Source organism: Platalea leucorodia (genome assembly GCF_965183815.1).
Source record: "Platalea leucorodia genome assembly, chromosome: 4".
In the NCBI taxonomy this organism is placed as follows: Eukaryota; Metazoa; Chordata; class Aves; order Pelecaniformes; family Threskiornithidae; genus Platalea; species Platalea leucorodia.
In genome coordinates this window covers 34,020,877-34,035,167 of record NC_138826.1, presented here as the reverse complement: position 1 = coordinate 34,035,167, position 14,291 = coordinate 34,020,877, and the positions used below count along the sequence as shown (strand labels likewise).

General features: G+C 40.9%; 1 protein-coding gene across 1 annotated transcript in view; it reads left to right on the top strand.

Annotated features, from left to right (window-relative positions):
* Window positions 1-14,291, top strand: part of ANK3 (ankyrin 3) — a gene marked incomplete at its 5' end in the record, with an annotated part of 212,243 nt that overhangs the window by 107,710 nt on the left and 90,242 nt on the right. Inside the window, 3 exons of the mRNA XM_082309097.1 lie at window positions 702-800; window positions 4,520-4,717; window positions 7,412-7,510. Of these exons, the coding sequence (XP_082165223.1) occupies window positions 702-800; window positions 4,520-4,717; window positions 7,412-7,510 (396 nt within the window). The remainder of the gene's footprint in view (window positions 1-701; window positions 801-4,519; window positions 4,718-7,411; window positions 7,511-14,291) is intronic.

Sequence of the window (14,291 nt, the reverse complement as noted above, 5' to 3'; positions counted from 1 at the left end):
AATGTACATAACATTCTATTGATATCCTTCTACCTGCTTACCAACACACTAGTATCCACAGCCTGGGTTTGACTGGAATAGGTTTCATGCAATATTCCAGTCCCTGTTGGGACTGCCAAGACTCAGCAAACTCTTGACAAAAGTGACTTTTATTGTCATTAATTGACAACAAAATTATGTTCTCTCTGTACCCATCCAGGGGGACGGAGACAAACCATTCCCCTACCCTCCTGCCCAGATTATTTACAGTCCTTATCAGAGCATTCAGGCAGCTGGCTCTGCTCCCCCAGGGCTTTTGACAGGGGGCAAAGCCCAATAGGACCTCAAGCTTTTTTAACCAGCCCTGCTTGGATTTTTACAGATCCAAGGGTCAGTTTACTTATCCACCGCAGTAAAAGAAAAACATTGCTGAGGGTGTGACCTCAGGGTCAAAATTCCTTACCTGCTCTGTTCTGGGGGCAGCACAGATATGTGCTTCTCTGTTCATCTTCCCTGGGAAAATTGAAAAGGGCTTTCACAGCTCAGTAAGGATTTTCAAACCGCTGTTTTATGTTTTGATTCTAAAGTTATCAAAGACTCCGGATACATGAACGAATAACAAACGTGTTTTTTCACCTTATCTACTCCAATTTTCCAAACTCTTTAAGTTTTCCCTGGAGAGGGTCTGTAACAGCACTTGTTTGTTCTGCATGTGTTTTTAGAGCGGTTTAACACCACTGCATGTAGCTGCACACTACGATAATCAAAAAGTGGCACTCCTACTGTTGGACCAGGGAGCTTCACCTCACGCATCTGCCAAGGTACAAGTACTGGCTGCTCTGCGGCAACAATACCTAGGCTTGTTGTGTCACTTTATTCCCTGTCTGCCTCTGTTCTTTCTAGACTGTATATGCTTGCCATTACAGGGGGCTCAGTGACCTTGTTTATTAACGTCTCACAGCCACATAAAGCTGTTAGAATAATTCCGCAGTTGAATAAAATACCAGTAAAAAAGCAAATATAGATGTAGAAACATTTAAAATCTCTAGTTTCGGTAAAGTTCAGTATCGGCAAATACTGAGCCTTGCTTTCACTTGTCCGGTCTCCTTAGTACCTTCTCCAAGCCAGCCAACTTTATATCATTGCATCTTAACATCACTTAAGCAGGACAAGCTTGGAGTTAATGCCTTGCTAAACAGGGGTAGTTCTCCTGTGTTGTAGCACAGGATGATTTCTGAGGTGTGATGTGTTTCTCAGTACAATGTATGTAGTAATTAATGTGCTTCACAATACTTCTACCACAGTGTAAATGGACTGGTGAGAAAATAAAACAACTAGGCACAGCCCTGCTTTGATTACAATTTACTGTAGGCAAGACAACACATAGTGTAAGATTTCAGGGGATGTGAAAGAATAAATATTTAAATGTATCCTAGTTCTGAGTAGAAGAAAGAATTTAGAGAAGCTTAGAGTGTCTATATCTTTTGTGGAACTTGGTTTTAAGTATGGATCAATAATTGATAGCAGGATAGCAGCAGTAAGTAAAACAGGGTGGAAGCGTATGTAGGTTCAAGTGGGGTAAGTGCAGTGTAAATACCCCATCTGAAACAACCCAGATGTGTTCCTAAAATCACTGCAAAAAAAACACTCTGGAAAAGGGACAGCTAGTGGAAAAGCCAGTATCATAGACAGACAGACATCTCTCCTTGGCTGCCTTCCTCTCACACATGACTGAATACAGCCATAACACTAGAGGCCTTCTGCATGGCTAAAGAAGAGGATGGAGTCTGTCATACATGGTAGGTCCCAGAGCTTATAGTGCAAAAGAGAGGAAAGTTAAATAAACATGGATAGCCAGCAGCAACAGCACAGTCTAAAATCAATAATGTCGATAGTGGCAATCTGCCAGAGCAGTGCCCCAGGGGATGAACTGGAGTGATTGCTGATCTTTTATTACTGCAACACAGCACTCTTAAATGCCACTGTGGGGAAGAAAGGGCCTTCTGAAGGGGGTGAGAAGACACTGACCCAGTTTTCACTGAAAGAAACTGCTGGTGGAAGCTGTGTGTCCTGTAGGGACAGGGATTGTGGCAGCCACTGCCAAGGGCTTGGGAAGTCCAAACCAAGGTGGAAGCACTATAGACTATGGAATAATATTACATGGACTCATGTGTCAGGTCACCTTAGCTTCCCCATCTGTAACAGAACAGTTTTGCAGCTGCCACTTCAAGCCTTCAAGTGCCAGCTCTAAGTCTTCCTAAAAGAAAGCATTTGTTAGTGTTCTGCAGCAAGTGAGCCACAGCAACACTGAGTAGAGCGTCAATACTAAATAAAATTAACAGTAGCATGTTTGTTGCTTTAGGGACCCACTGTGCAGTCATCTGAAAGATAATGTTGGTAACAGCAGATGATTTCCCATTTCTTTTGTAAATGTGGTCTAATAAATAAATGTGTTGTATCTCATCACTGGCTCCACAGTTAGTTTCATCAGCAGTTGCTTTTTCTGTGACACTCCTGTCTTTAACACTGATCTTAGGACTGGCTCGTTGGCCTGGCCCAGAAGCATTTGCCTTGAAGAGTGATTGGTATAGGAAGTGGCCATGTCAGAGTACAGCAGTGTGATGCAAACAGTTATTCTGATTAACCATTCTTCTTTTTTATAGGCCAATATTAGGCTTGTGCCTAATTTTAATTTGGCATCCACTTTATGATGCTTCTCTTCTTCTCCGCCCCCCACCTCCAAAGCCTCAGTTTTTCTCTGTCCCTTCATCTTTAACCTTTTTCCCTTTTTACCTCTTTTCCCCAGCAGCCAGAATAACCCAATACCCTTCCCCTCCCAGACTTCTCATTCCCTTTTGCATCTATGCGTAGTGACAGAGCACAGCCCTTATCATGAGGAGAAAATGCAGACTGAGACTGAGCTGAATTTCAGCTTTTATTTTTCAGCTCTCTTTTTGCCTTCTGTTGGCAACCTGCTGCTTTCCATTCCACTGAAAGCAATGTATGCCCATTTCTGAGGAAAAGGCTTGAAAACTGTATTTGTTATTTTACAAAATATACATGAGTTCCATTTAAAATACACAGAGATTAGCATACATGCAGGATTTAGCACATAGTATTTAGGATTTAGTAGGTGCTCATGTGACGATGGCTGTTTTACATGTTAGTCTTGTGCAGGAAGTCTAAAGAGGATTGTGCTTGTTTTTCCTGAAGCACTTTATCTTCAAAGTGAAAATTCAGTGGCTGTATACTTCCCTTATAAATTGTGTCACTGTGTTTCCTGGGTGTCACTTTGAACTATCTTAGTGTCTAAGGTCTGAACTGAATCTGAATTGAATTTTGAAGGTTACAGAACCTCTTCCATGTGGAGTTAGTGCTGTGTGTGTCTCTCACTTCCAGATTACTATTAAAGCACTCTTGTAATCATTTCTGTGCCCCCGTGTATTTATTCTTTGCTCCTACCTGCATCACCCTGCATCTGTTGTGACCTACCTTCCCGTATAGTCCAGCCCTGCTGCCCCACAGGGTGCAGGGAGGAGCCAAGCCAGGTGAATTCTTTGTGCCTTTAGACAGATTTTATTGGGCTGTGTAATCTGAGATGCACATGGTACTTATAGAATCATTAAGGTTGGAAAAGACCCTTAAGATCATTGAGTCCAACCGTTACGAAACAGTTTATGCAGCTGGGGTCTCATCCCCCCAACCTTCTTCCTTAGTTACAGGCATACATGTGCACGTTTGCTTTAAAATGAGGGCTAATACATTTCTGAAAGACAGAAAGTTCTTGATTAAATAGGCATCGCAACCTGTACCAAAAGCTGGTTGTACCTTAGTCAATGTTTTGGTATCTGCATGCAAATCAGTTATTCTTTATACTTATTTATCTATTTTTGGCCAAATCCATCCTTTTTTAGAATCATAAAATTTATCATGCAATAGATACTGCATTTTTATTTTCAGTAGTGGGCTCACTAGGTACACAAAGTGGAAGGAATAAAAAAATAAAGAATGCAAGACTCTAAAGTTAAATGCTTTAATTTTCCCTTGATCTGAACGAAAAGAGCCTGTTAGTAAGGTTAGGGTAAATGCTGCAAGAAAGGCCATATTTCATGTACATAATGCTTCCGCTCACACTGGGAAATGGGAAAAAAACCCCAAACAATAACAGCTGTTCTGAGTTATGAACACACATCCTGCTCTTCTGTTTGTTAAAGATTTTATGTACATTTAAGGAAAAGTAGCAAATGTCTGTGAAAAGAAACTCAAATTCCTATTGCTGTAGGTTGTGCTCTTCTGAACACATATTTTTTTCCCAAATTTGAAAGTTTCTTTCAGAATCCTCCTATTTGTAGCAGTACTTTCAAAACCAGATTGCTTAAAGCTCTGATACATTTGTACAACTAGTTAATATTGTATTTGACTATGTTTGACAGAATTTTTAGAACTAATGACTTACTTTCATAGAGTTGGATAGGTACAGGAAAGTGATTTATCACATTTTTTAATGAGTAGCTTGTAATGAAGTGCTTTCTGTTGACAGAACGGCTATACGCCACTGCACATAGCTGCCAAGAAAAACCAGATGGACATAGCAACTACACTGCTGGAATATGGTGCTGATGCCAATGCTGTAACCAGACAGGGTATCGCCCCTGTACATCTTGCCTCTCAGGACGGCCATGTGGACATGGTGTCATTGCTTCTTACTAGAAATGCTAATGTAAATCTCAGCAACAAGGTAAGTGTCGCCCCTGCTTGGTGCTAAGGCAACAAACAAACATAGCGATGAGAAGGATAGAGGCTTGCAAGTAAATTTTGTCCACTGTGATTCTGCAGGTTTTGAAAACTGCTGCAGGTGTTCGAACATACATCATCATTTCTTCTAGCAAAGAGAGCAGCAAGCAGCATGCCATGTCACATTGAATGAACTGTATTTTGTAGTACCCAAGTTTTGATGATAGCACATGCTGCAGAAGAACTTATTAATCCATCTCCCTTCCTTCCAGGTTATGCTAGTCTGCCAAAACATGCCCAGAAAGAAAATGTCTTCCTCCCCCCAGCAGTTAGTGGGGTTGGAACGTGTCATTTATGAGCCTCTAGATATATGCCTGCCCATTAAGCAATGGTAACAACTAACTTGTTATGGGAAGCTGTTTTTTTTAAATGGGATAATAATAACAAGTTTGTCTGAGATTTTGTTCATTCATATAAATGAATCTTCCTTCCCAGGGGGTGTTCCTCAGAGCACAGTGACTTTTGGTGTAATTTCTCCTGGGAGCAGGAAAGGAAAGTTGGTAGATTTTAGTTTCTATATGTATGAATTTATAGGCTGTTAAGTCTGCTCTATAGTAATGTTTCTAGAAAATGTGCAGCTTTAATTCTTTAAATGCCCCAGACATCAGACATGTTGTAAAGTGCAGTTTCAGTATGGATTTATGTGGCTAAAGTAGAAAGACAAGAGACAAATTTTTCATGGAAAATATTTCTTATTCTCAGCAGGTAGAAAGACTGTGTGTCCTCTGAGGCTGTGGGTGATGCTGCACAGGGCTGCTGTGTTTTCCTGTTTCTAACTTTACAGTTTGGTTATTTTTGGGCCCTCCTTCAGGAAGCTTCTCTTGCAGATGTTGATTTTTTTTCCCTAGTCTCAATCAAGTGTGTGGGTTTATGCAGTGCAGGATGTACTTTGTATCCCCACAGGACAATTTGCCATGTACACATTCTGTATCGCATTGGCTATCGTGGTTTTGCTGCTAAGGCTAATACAGAGAGCATGACTGCAGCTGCTTGGCATTTTGATTCAGTCCCACTAGATGTTAATTACCTGCAACATCCTTCAATCTGTTACTGTTCAGTTGTAGTCTCTAGTTTCTCATTATACTGATAACACCACCCTTTGAAAATAGTTCCCCTGCACTCACTTAGGGATGCACGTTTCCTCCGAGCTCAGCACCTGTATTTGAAGCCAGATATTTAAAGCACACTAACTCCTTAAAGGGGAGCTACAAAGAAGATGGAGACTCCCTTTTTACAAGGAGTCACATGGTGAGGACAAGGGGTAACAGGCACAAGTTACTCCCAGGGAGATTCCGATTGGACACGAGAGGTAAATTTTTCACAATGAGGACGGTCAATCATCGGAATAATCTCCCCAGGGAAGTGGTTGACTCCACTACACTGAACATATTTAAGACTCAGCTGGACATGGTGCTGGGCCATCTCATCTAGATTGTGCTAGAAAGGTTGGACCAGATGATCCTTGAGGTCCCTTCCGACCTGGTGTTCTATGATTCCATGACGACTTTTGGGTTTTGCAATCGGAATAAAAAGAACATTTGTTTTCTTCAGGATCCACAGAATGGTTGGGACCTGAATACTCAGAGGCCCAGTGTGGGCACTGAGCACTTATTAGATCTTTTTAGAAGGTTTGACCCATAATATCCAGGCTCCATTAGGTAATTTACAGTTGGTTACTGTTATATATTTGTGTAATGTGACCCACCTAAGCTGCATTGTCATCAGGATTGCATGTTCGAGTGCAGTACGGTGGGACGCTCTCAGCAGTTACTGCCTTTGGTAGCGAGTCCACTGTGGACGTGAGTTTGGGTTCAACGGCAGGAAACTTAGCAAGTGTTTCTGCATGGTGTGCCAACTGCTGCCACCCACTCTTCTGTCACTGGTGCTACAGGCAGTAGGAATTGGAGGAGAGAAAAAGAACTGTAATTTGCAAGTAAAGGATATTCTTTCCCATTCCTACTGACATCCCCTCAGCAGATTCTCTCTTCTACCCATTTTACCTGAGATCTTTTATGTGACAGAAAGTTGCATAGCTTTCTGAGGTTTTAAGGATTTTAGATCTCAAGTTTCAGATAAGAAAAAGAATGAGCTATCCAAAAAGTAAGACTGGCAGTACATGTCATCTAGCAAGTCTGTATATTCCCTGGGCAGAGAGAAATGGACCTAATCTCAGAGAAATGTAGTTTTATCTTTTCTGTTTGTGTTTGAAAACGATCAAGTAGAGGAGTAAAAGGTAAGGATAAACCTGAGTGAATGTTACTTCTAGAAAACTTGTAAAAGTGAAAACATAATTCAATATTTCTTGTAAAATCTTATTCATTCTAAGTAAGTGAATTAGTCAGGAGGTAAAAAAATACTATGTGACTTTTTCTTAAAGTGCTGTAATCTGCTGTCCCTCATTGAAAGCTGCATGAAGAAATGTTCCTTGTGTAAAAGAAACGTTATCTTCCTGGCTTTCAAATTGTACATTCTTGCAAATCAACAAATGTGATTAGGAAGCACATTACAAAGTGAAAGTGGAATTTATAATTTTTTTTAATTCAGTAGGATATTTTGAGTCTTACTGATACCTGAATTTGCATTTTAGTATTCATGTGCCTTCTCTTAAGATTGTTAACTTGTTGCTTCTAACTTACAGAGTGGACTGACGCCACTCCACCTGGCTGCTCAAGAGGACAGAGTCAATGTAGCAGAGGTTCTTGTTAACCAAGGAGCTGCTGTTGATGCACAGACAAAGGTACAAACACCACTGTCAACATGTATTATTTCATTTCAGGGAGGCATGTGCCTGTAGACTGGACTAGTAATTGATTTCAGGGTGAAACTGAAATAACAGCAGAGAAACATTCCCTGTAATAAATTATTATAGAATATATTCTGAAAACTGAAGATACATAAAATTGAATGCTTAGTGTTATGCTCAGTCTTTGAGCAATAAGCTTATTTCTTGCCAAATATTTAGATCAATATAGATTTAGATTGTATCCTACTATTGTGTTTCACTGAAGGTAAGTGGGATTGATCTGTTTTTTATGTAAGGAAACTTTCAGAAAAGCTTGCCCTCTCTCTACAGAGAGTCATATAATCTTTTACCATATATATACTCTCATCTGCTTTTGGTATTTTTTGTATGTTGTACGTACTTTCCATTCAGCTGACAGTAGAAACAAAACACAGGAGAACTATTACTGGAAACATCTGTATTTACAGCAAGAGAAACAATGTGAATGTAATGTAGGCATTCCTGGCTATTAAGTGGTTAATACTTTTTCCCATGACTTAAGAGACGTTATGAAATGAAGTAGCCTCCTTTGCCAGAGCTGGTACTAAACAGCCATCCATAGACATGATTCTGCAAGTAAAGCCATTGTTCATTTGTAAAGATTACCCCCTACTCCTGCAGCTTGACTCAGCCTTCATGACTGGATGCCTCTGAATTTCTAAACCACTTTGTTTTGCAAAGCATAGTGAGGTGAGTGATTTCATCATATGGGTACATGCTAGGGAACTGCCTTTTTCTGGTGTCCCAAGTTCAGACTAGACCATTATTCTCCTGATGGGAAACATTAACCTGTTAGGTTGTCAGTAAATATTGCTCTACTCTACCTTCAAAAATAATATTAGAGATGAAACATTTAACTCTTGAGGACAAATTTGAAATTCTTTATCACTGTTTTTTAATATGAAATACATATATGCAATGGTGGTCCATTTCAAATTTACTTGCCTAAAACCAGTTTTGCCTAAAGTACACATCTGGACTCCTAAGTAAGAGACCTGACTTTCCAAGGTGCTTGGAGATGCTTCTGAGACCGCAACCAGTGACACCTCCCACTTCACAGTATTGGTTTTAAGAGTGATGCCATGAGTAAATTCCAAGAGCCTGTGTACAAAGGGTTTTACGCTCACTATACCGTGCTCAGAATTTAATGATAATGATCTCAGTGTTGATTACACTTACATTCTTCATGCATTGTCTAGATTTTGGAGTCATTCCTTTAGCTGGACAAGGAATCAGTTGTGATCAAATACTTGGACTGTAGCTGATCAAATCAGCTAAATGAACCAAGTCTCACAATCTGACCTGCACCCTTTGTGCAGAGTAGCAGCTTTCACAACTCTCTGCTAGGTGTGTACCACAAGTTAGGTGCTGTGCTTGCATCCCAGAAATGTCCAGGTGTGTCAGACTGTCCACCAATATTATCATTCTGTCATCACACTGACATCTCAGAAAGGGCTGAATCCATCATCATCTCTGTCTGCAGCTCAGCTGATTATAATCTGTGGCAGAGGGAAAAGTCATTGTTATGTGATTTTTCTACTGTGTAATTCCAACTGTACTGGCTACTGATTTCAATGACATTGTTCTGACATGAAACTGAGATAGTTCTGCTGAAATCCCAGGAGCTTCTCCAGCTTTATAATTTTGTAACATATCCTCAGCCTGTATTTTACATCTGAATCAGTCTGGGTTCTTAACCATCTGCTAAACCATCCAGCAGCAGATGATATCTGCCCTGGTTCATTCTTTGCACGATTTCCTCAGATGTATATGGTTGCCTTTCTGGAGATAGTTCCTACCTGGTTTTGGTTTCTGTAGCAAGACTTTGCAGAACCTGTTCTTTTAACTTGGTCCGAGCTGAATCGCCTCCTAGCCCGTACAACTCGTCTGTGAGCGTTTGCCTTTCTTCAACTCTTCTCTGTCCCGCAAATAGTAAGTAGTCTAAGGAGACATTTACATTGACAGGTGCAGGCAGTCACGTGTCCCCTTTGCCGGCTCTCCAATGTCCAAATAGGATCCTGTTCTGGACTAGTGGCCTTTTAGTCACATAGCATGGTGGAAACGTCTGAGACACTGTCACAGCTGAGAGGCAGGGCATGTTTGTTGGGTCTCAGGGCCAGCCTGGCACAGTTGAACAAGCTCTGTACTGAACTTGAAGCCTGGCAGGGTGGCAATGTGGTGGAGCAGGCATGTGACTCTGTAAAGACACACAGAAAAGGGGCTTCAGTTTCTCATTCAGAGATCTCCTCTGGGTGGAGCTGAATTTCTTAATTGCATCTCTGAAAATTGAACTAGTCAGTAGGTTCTGTCAGTAGCACAGGGAAAAAAAAATGCAGTCATATTTGACTGTTTGCAGCATGAATCTCGTCACCCGTAATAGTCACAGTTTAAAAAAAAACCCAACAGTAAGTCCCTCGTTGTTCACCTTCATTCCTCAGTTACATATGTAACTAGTGCAAGCAAAGAATCGTTTCCCAGTACACATTTGCTCCCGTGGGACTGCCCCATAGTTGTTAGGAAGTGGGGCCAGGACTCACAGGTCAGGCAAAGTCACAGTGTATTTAAACAGAACTACTTTGTGGTGTAACAAATCACCTGTCTGGGAAAATGTGCATTATTAATCCTGTAGGCCTCTGTGGTGAAGAACACCCACAACGGCTTGTCCTCCTGCCTACCATGCTAATTTGCCCTCTGTGCTGTAGGGGACTGTTTGCTCCTTAGGAAGAAAGTGCCCATATGCCTTGCAGGATTGTGTTAGAGTGGAGTGAGCTTGATGCTTATTCACTGGCTTCTGCAGAGTCCCATCTGCTGGCTTTGTGCAGTGGTGAGCCCTCCAGGCTCCACGCAGTCAGCCACATGGAGGTCGTCTGCCAGATATCCGCTTATTACCGCCTGTGGTATAAGAAAAATGCCAATGCAGTACCATGTATTTTAGCATGGAATAGTTGCTAGATAAACTGATGATCATCTTGAGTTCCTAAGGAAAGAGCTGAGAAGCTCTGAACTTCTACAATGAATGAAAAGTGTTATGTTGTAAGAACTACCATACCTTGACCTCATGTTCTATGCAGGTGAAGTTTAGATGGCTTGTAAAATAGCAGCTCTGTAGTTACAAGCTCTCTTGTTTAGATGGATTAACTGTTCTATGGGAATAAAAGGTCTATGCATGCTGCCTCTAAAACCAGAGGCACTGGGGAGCAAGATACAGCAACAGCTGAGTTGGCTTCAGAAGCACTGTTGCTATGCTTGCATGTTTGCATGATACCATCCAGCATGTCCAGTTCAGATTCATTACTTCAGACATACAGTGGCAGAGATGTGGCCATCCGTGCCTTAAAAGTCAGTGAAGCTGCACAGCTTAGAGTGGCATTATATTGGGGATCTCTGCTACCAGCAGCGTCACCACTAACCTTCTGTTTTCTTCTCTCCATTTCACATCCATACACTTTTGTTAGCTCAATTATTGTGGTCTAGGTGACTATTCAGTAGTCTTTTTTTCTTTGTTTTTTCTTTGTTTAGATTCTCTCCTTATCATATTCCTCATCTTCCCAGGTTAAGTAAGCATTGGTTATGTCACTCCAGCACAGTATCTGTCAATAGAGGGAGAACACTTAATATCTTAGCAGGTCATTCAACTTCTTGGGTAGGGACCAATGAGCTATCATCTTCCACCTCTAGTACATGTTCTTTAATCATCATTTATATATAACTTACACTCCCTGTGAAAACATCTAGAGTTTGCAGTTCTGACACATGGGAGTTCTTACTCCTGCTCAGATTCTGAGCGCCACACACAATTGGGTTTTTTCAGGTGATTAGAGGATAAGATTGGGAAGAAACATATTTTGTATCTTGAAGCTATAGCAGAAAAAAAAATAATACTACAGAAAAATCTCTTGTGCGGGAGATTAGTCTGTATGATTAAGATCAGTTCTGGCACTAAAACTTCTGAGCGTTTTCAAAATGGCTTTCAGACCTGAATCATTGCAACTGATGGTTTCCCCCCCAAGAAACTTTTTTCCTGAACTTTGTTGTAGAAAAAGACATGAAAGGAAGAATAGCTGCTGGTTTTGCAGTCCATTTATTGATGGCATTATGGGATCCTTCTGGTTCTGCTGCATCAGTTAAATAAATAGCCTCTAAGCCCAGAGCTGCGGGATTCTCTCTCAGTCAATGCCGAAGAGTAAACACTGGTTTAGTGCGCCAGAACTAGTGCTTGAGAGGCCACAAGGCTGCTCCTGCCACTTGAAGATGGGATTTTGTTATGCGGTTTTAAGCCTAGCCATGTTAGACTGAGCTCAAACTGATGAGCCACAGAAAACACCTTGTCTTAATATGCAAGAAGCAAATAATAGAATGGTAGGAAAGTAGCAACACTAAAATGCACTTCACGTGGTGAAGCTTCAGAGCTGCTTCAAAACCCTTCACATTTAGAAAGCTTTAAAAATTGAATTTAGTGTTCACAGAAGGCACCATTAGGGCCCCACTGCAAAGGCAGCTGGTTTTGTCCATTCTGACACTACATTTTTGTGTCTGAATTTAGGTATATTAAAGAGTTTTCGATGCTGAAACTCTGTGTTATGCAATATCATGCTTAACATAAGGAACGTTCATTTTACACATAATATTGGGAGTTAAAAGTCAATCTGAAGCCATGGCTATGAGCAGATATTACTCCTCTGGTGGTCATGTTGAGTGTGTAAAAGCTATAGTGGTACATGTGATGTTGCTTTTGTTGCAGGGCTTTTGTGCTGAGAGTTGGCATGAGTAAATAATTGTTTCATGGCTCAGAAGATCTCCACATGTCATTTTTCAACTGTTTATCCCATTGGGTAGTGATATTGTAGGATACAGCATTACTGTGATGGACTGGCAAAGGAAGACTGATGAGAGAAGAGTGCTGGTTCAGTCAAGGGTGAAGAGCAGGATTTGCAGCTTTGATCTCAGTGCAGGTCATTTTAGTCAAACAGTTGCTACAGTGCACTTGGTGTTGGGCCTCTGCCGGGGGAATTGATGGTCTCACAGTCCCTGGTTGATGACTGTCTGGAAAATAAAGCCAGTATTAAACTGTCTTTTGTTCCTAAAACTGTAGTATTGATAGGAGATAATGGTGACTGAGAGGTCATGATGTTATTTTGCAGGTTGAGTTGGGCCTTTTATTTCAGATTTATTCAGGGAGATTTATTCAGGTCTGCCTGCCTTGTTCTGACGGGAGCCCCATACCAGACGGAGTGCTACAGTGGTTCATAACAGCAATCCAATTTTCTTGTTGGAATATCTAATTTTCAGATGCAGAAAGAGATAGGAAGGAGGCAGGGAGGGTGGGAAGTGCTATTGAGAAGAATCGCTTTCATGCAGAACAAACACTCAAATACAGATATCTTCAGTATATCTTCATGGTACACTGTCTCTCTCTCCTTGGCTCTTGGTACATGCTCAGTTGTTTTCGAGACATTTGTGTGGAAATTTCCAGCCTAATAATGTGCAATAATGGACCTCTGCAAGGTACTGCAACATGTTAGGCCTTGATTCAGCAAAGCAGTGAAGTGTGCATGTACACATAGGTTTGCCTGTTTCATTTGATCAAGGCTGGATGCCTTTGTGATCTTTGGATCTAGAGCATTTTCTAGCCTTATCAACAATAATACTGCAGCTTCATTGTCTGACATTTGCAGCAGAAAAACAAAAACAGAGCAGCCTGAGAGTCAGCATGACTAGAAAGATGTAATAATTCAAGCTGTTAAGATTTATAGTTATTACCAGTGGAGGATATTAAAGTAATTCACTGACATGATATACAAGGCTTGTGATAATTTCCCTCAAAAAAATTGAAGAGCAAGAGAATAAAGGATGCTTTGTGTTTGTGTGTTCCATTAGAATTGAAAAGCTCAGTATTTCTGATGGGGGGTTTTTTGGCACTTATTATTGTGCCTTTTGATAAGCCCTTCCCAGCTGCTAACTCCCATATTGCTGCTCATTCTTTAAAACAGCTAGAAGCAGCATGGCAGCTGACTGCCAGAAGGTGATGCGCATTAGAGCTGTATTAAACAAAAGCCCTGATTTTCTTGGAAGTAACTTTTTTAATATTAAGATGCCTGCTAAGTCCCTTGGTGCTTTGCCAATAAATATAACTCTGAACGTAAACTGCTGTGCAGAAATGTGTATAATTGTGGGGCTGGGTTTGTTTGGTTGTTGAGGGTTTTTTTCATTATTAATAGCTTTTGAAGCAAAATATTTTAGCTTTCTGGACACATTTCTATAGAGAATGAAAGTAGCAAGCTCAAGTAGCCATGAGAATTACTAGTTTTATAGTTAATTTAGTTGTATAATTGCAGAATCTGCCAGTCAGCGTGTTTCAGAAAAGTTAACAGAATATCTGTTTTCCATGGGGATGTTGGGATATAAATATAAATGTTATACCTTCTTGAGCTAGAAACAGTTGAATGCAGGAATCTGTATTGTAGCTGAGAAGCAAAGGATATCGTTTCCAGGTCTCAGGCATTAAATGGGCATTTTGCTAATTAGTTTTGTTTTGACCAATGCTTTCACTACAAACATTGCTGACTATCAACATATGAAAGATGTCCTCTGGTGGCTGATGAGGTCTAACGAGCCCTGTGAGATGTGACCCACTGTGTCAGATCTCTGTCACTCTGCTATCAGTGACTGTGCTGCATTAGGCACTGCCTCGTCAAACACAACATGATGCGAGATGACCACAGGGTATGGCAAACTT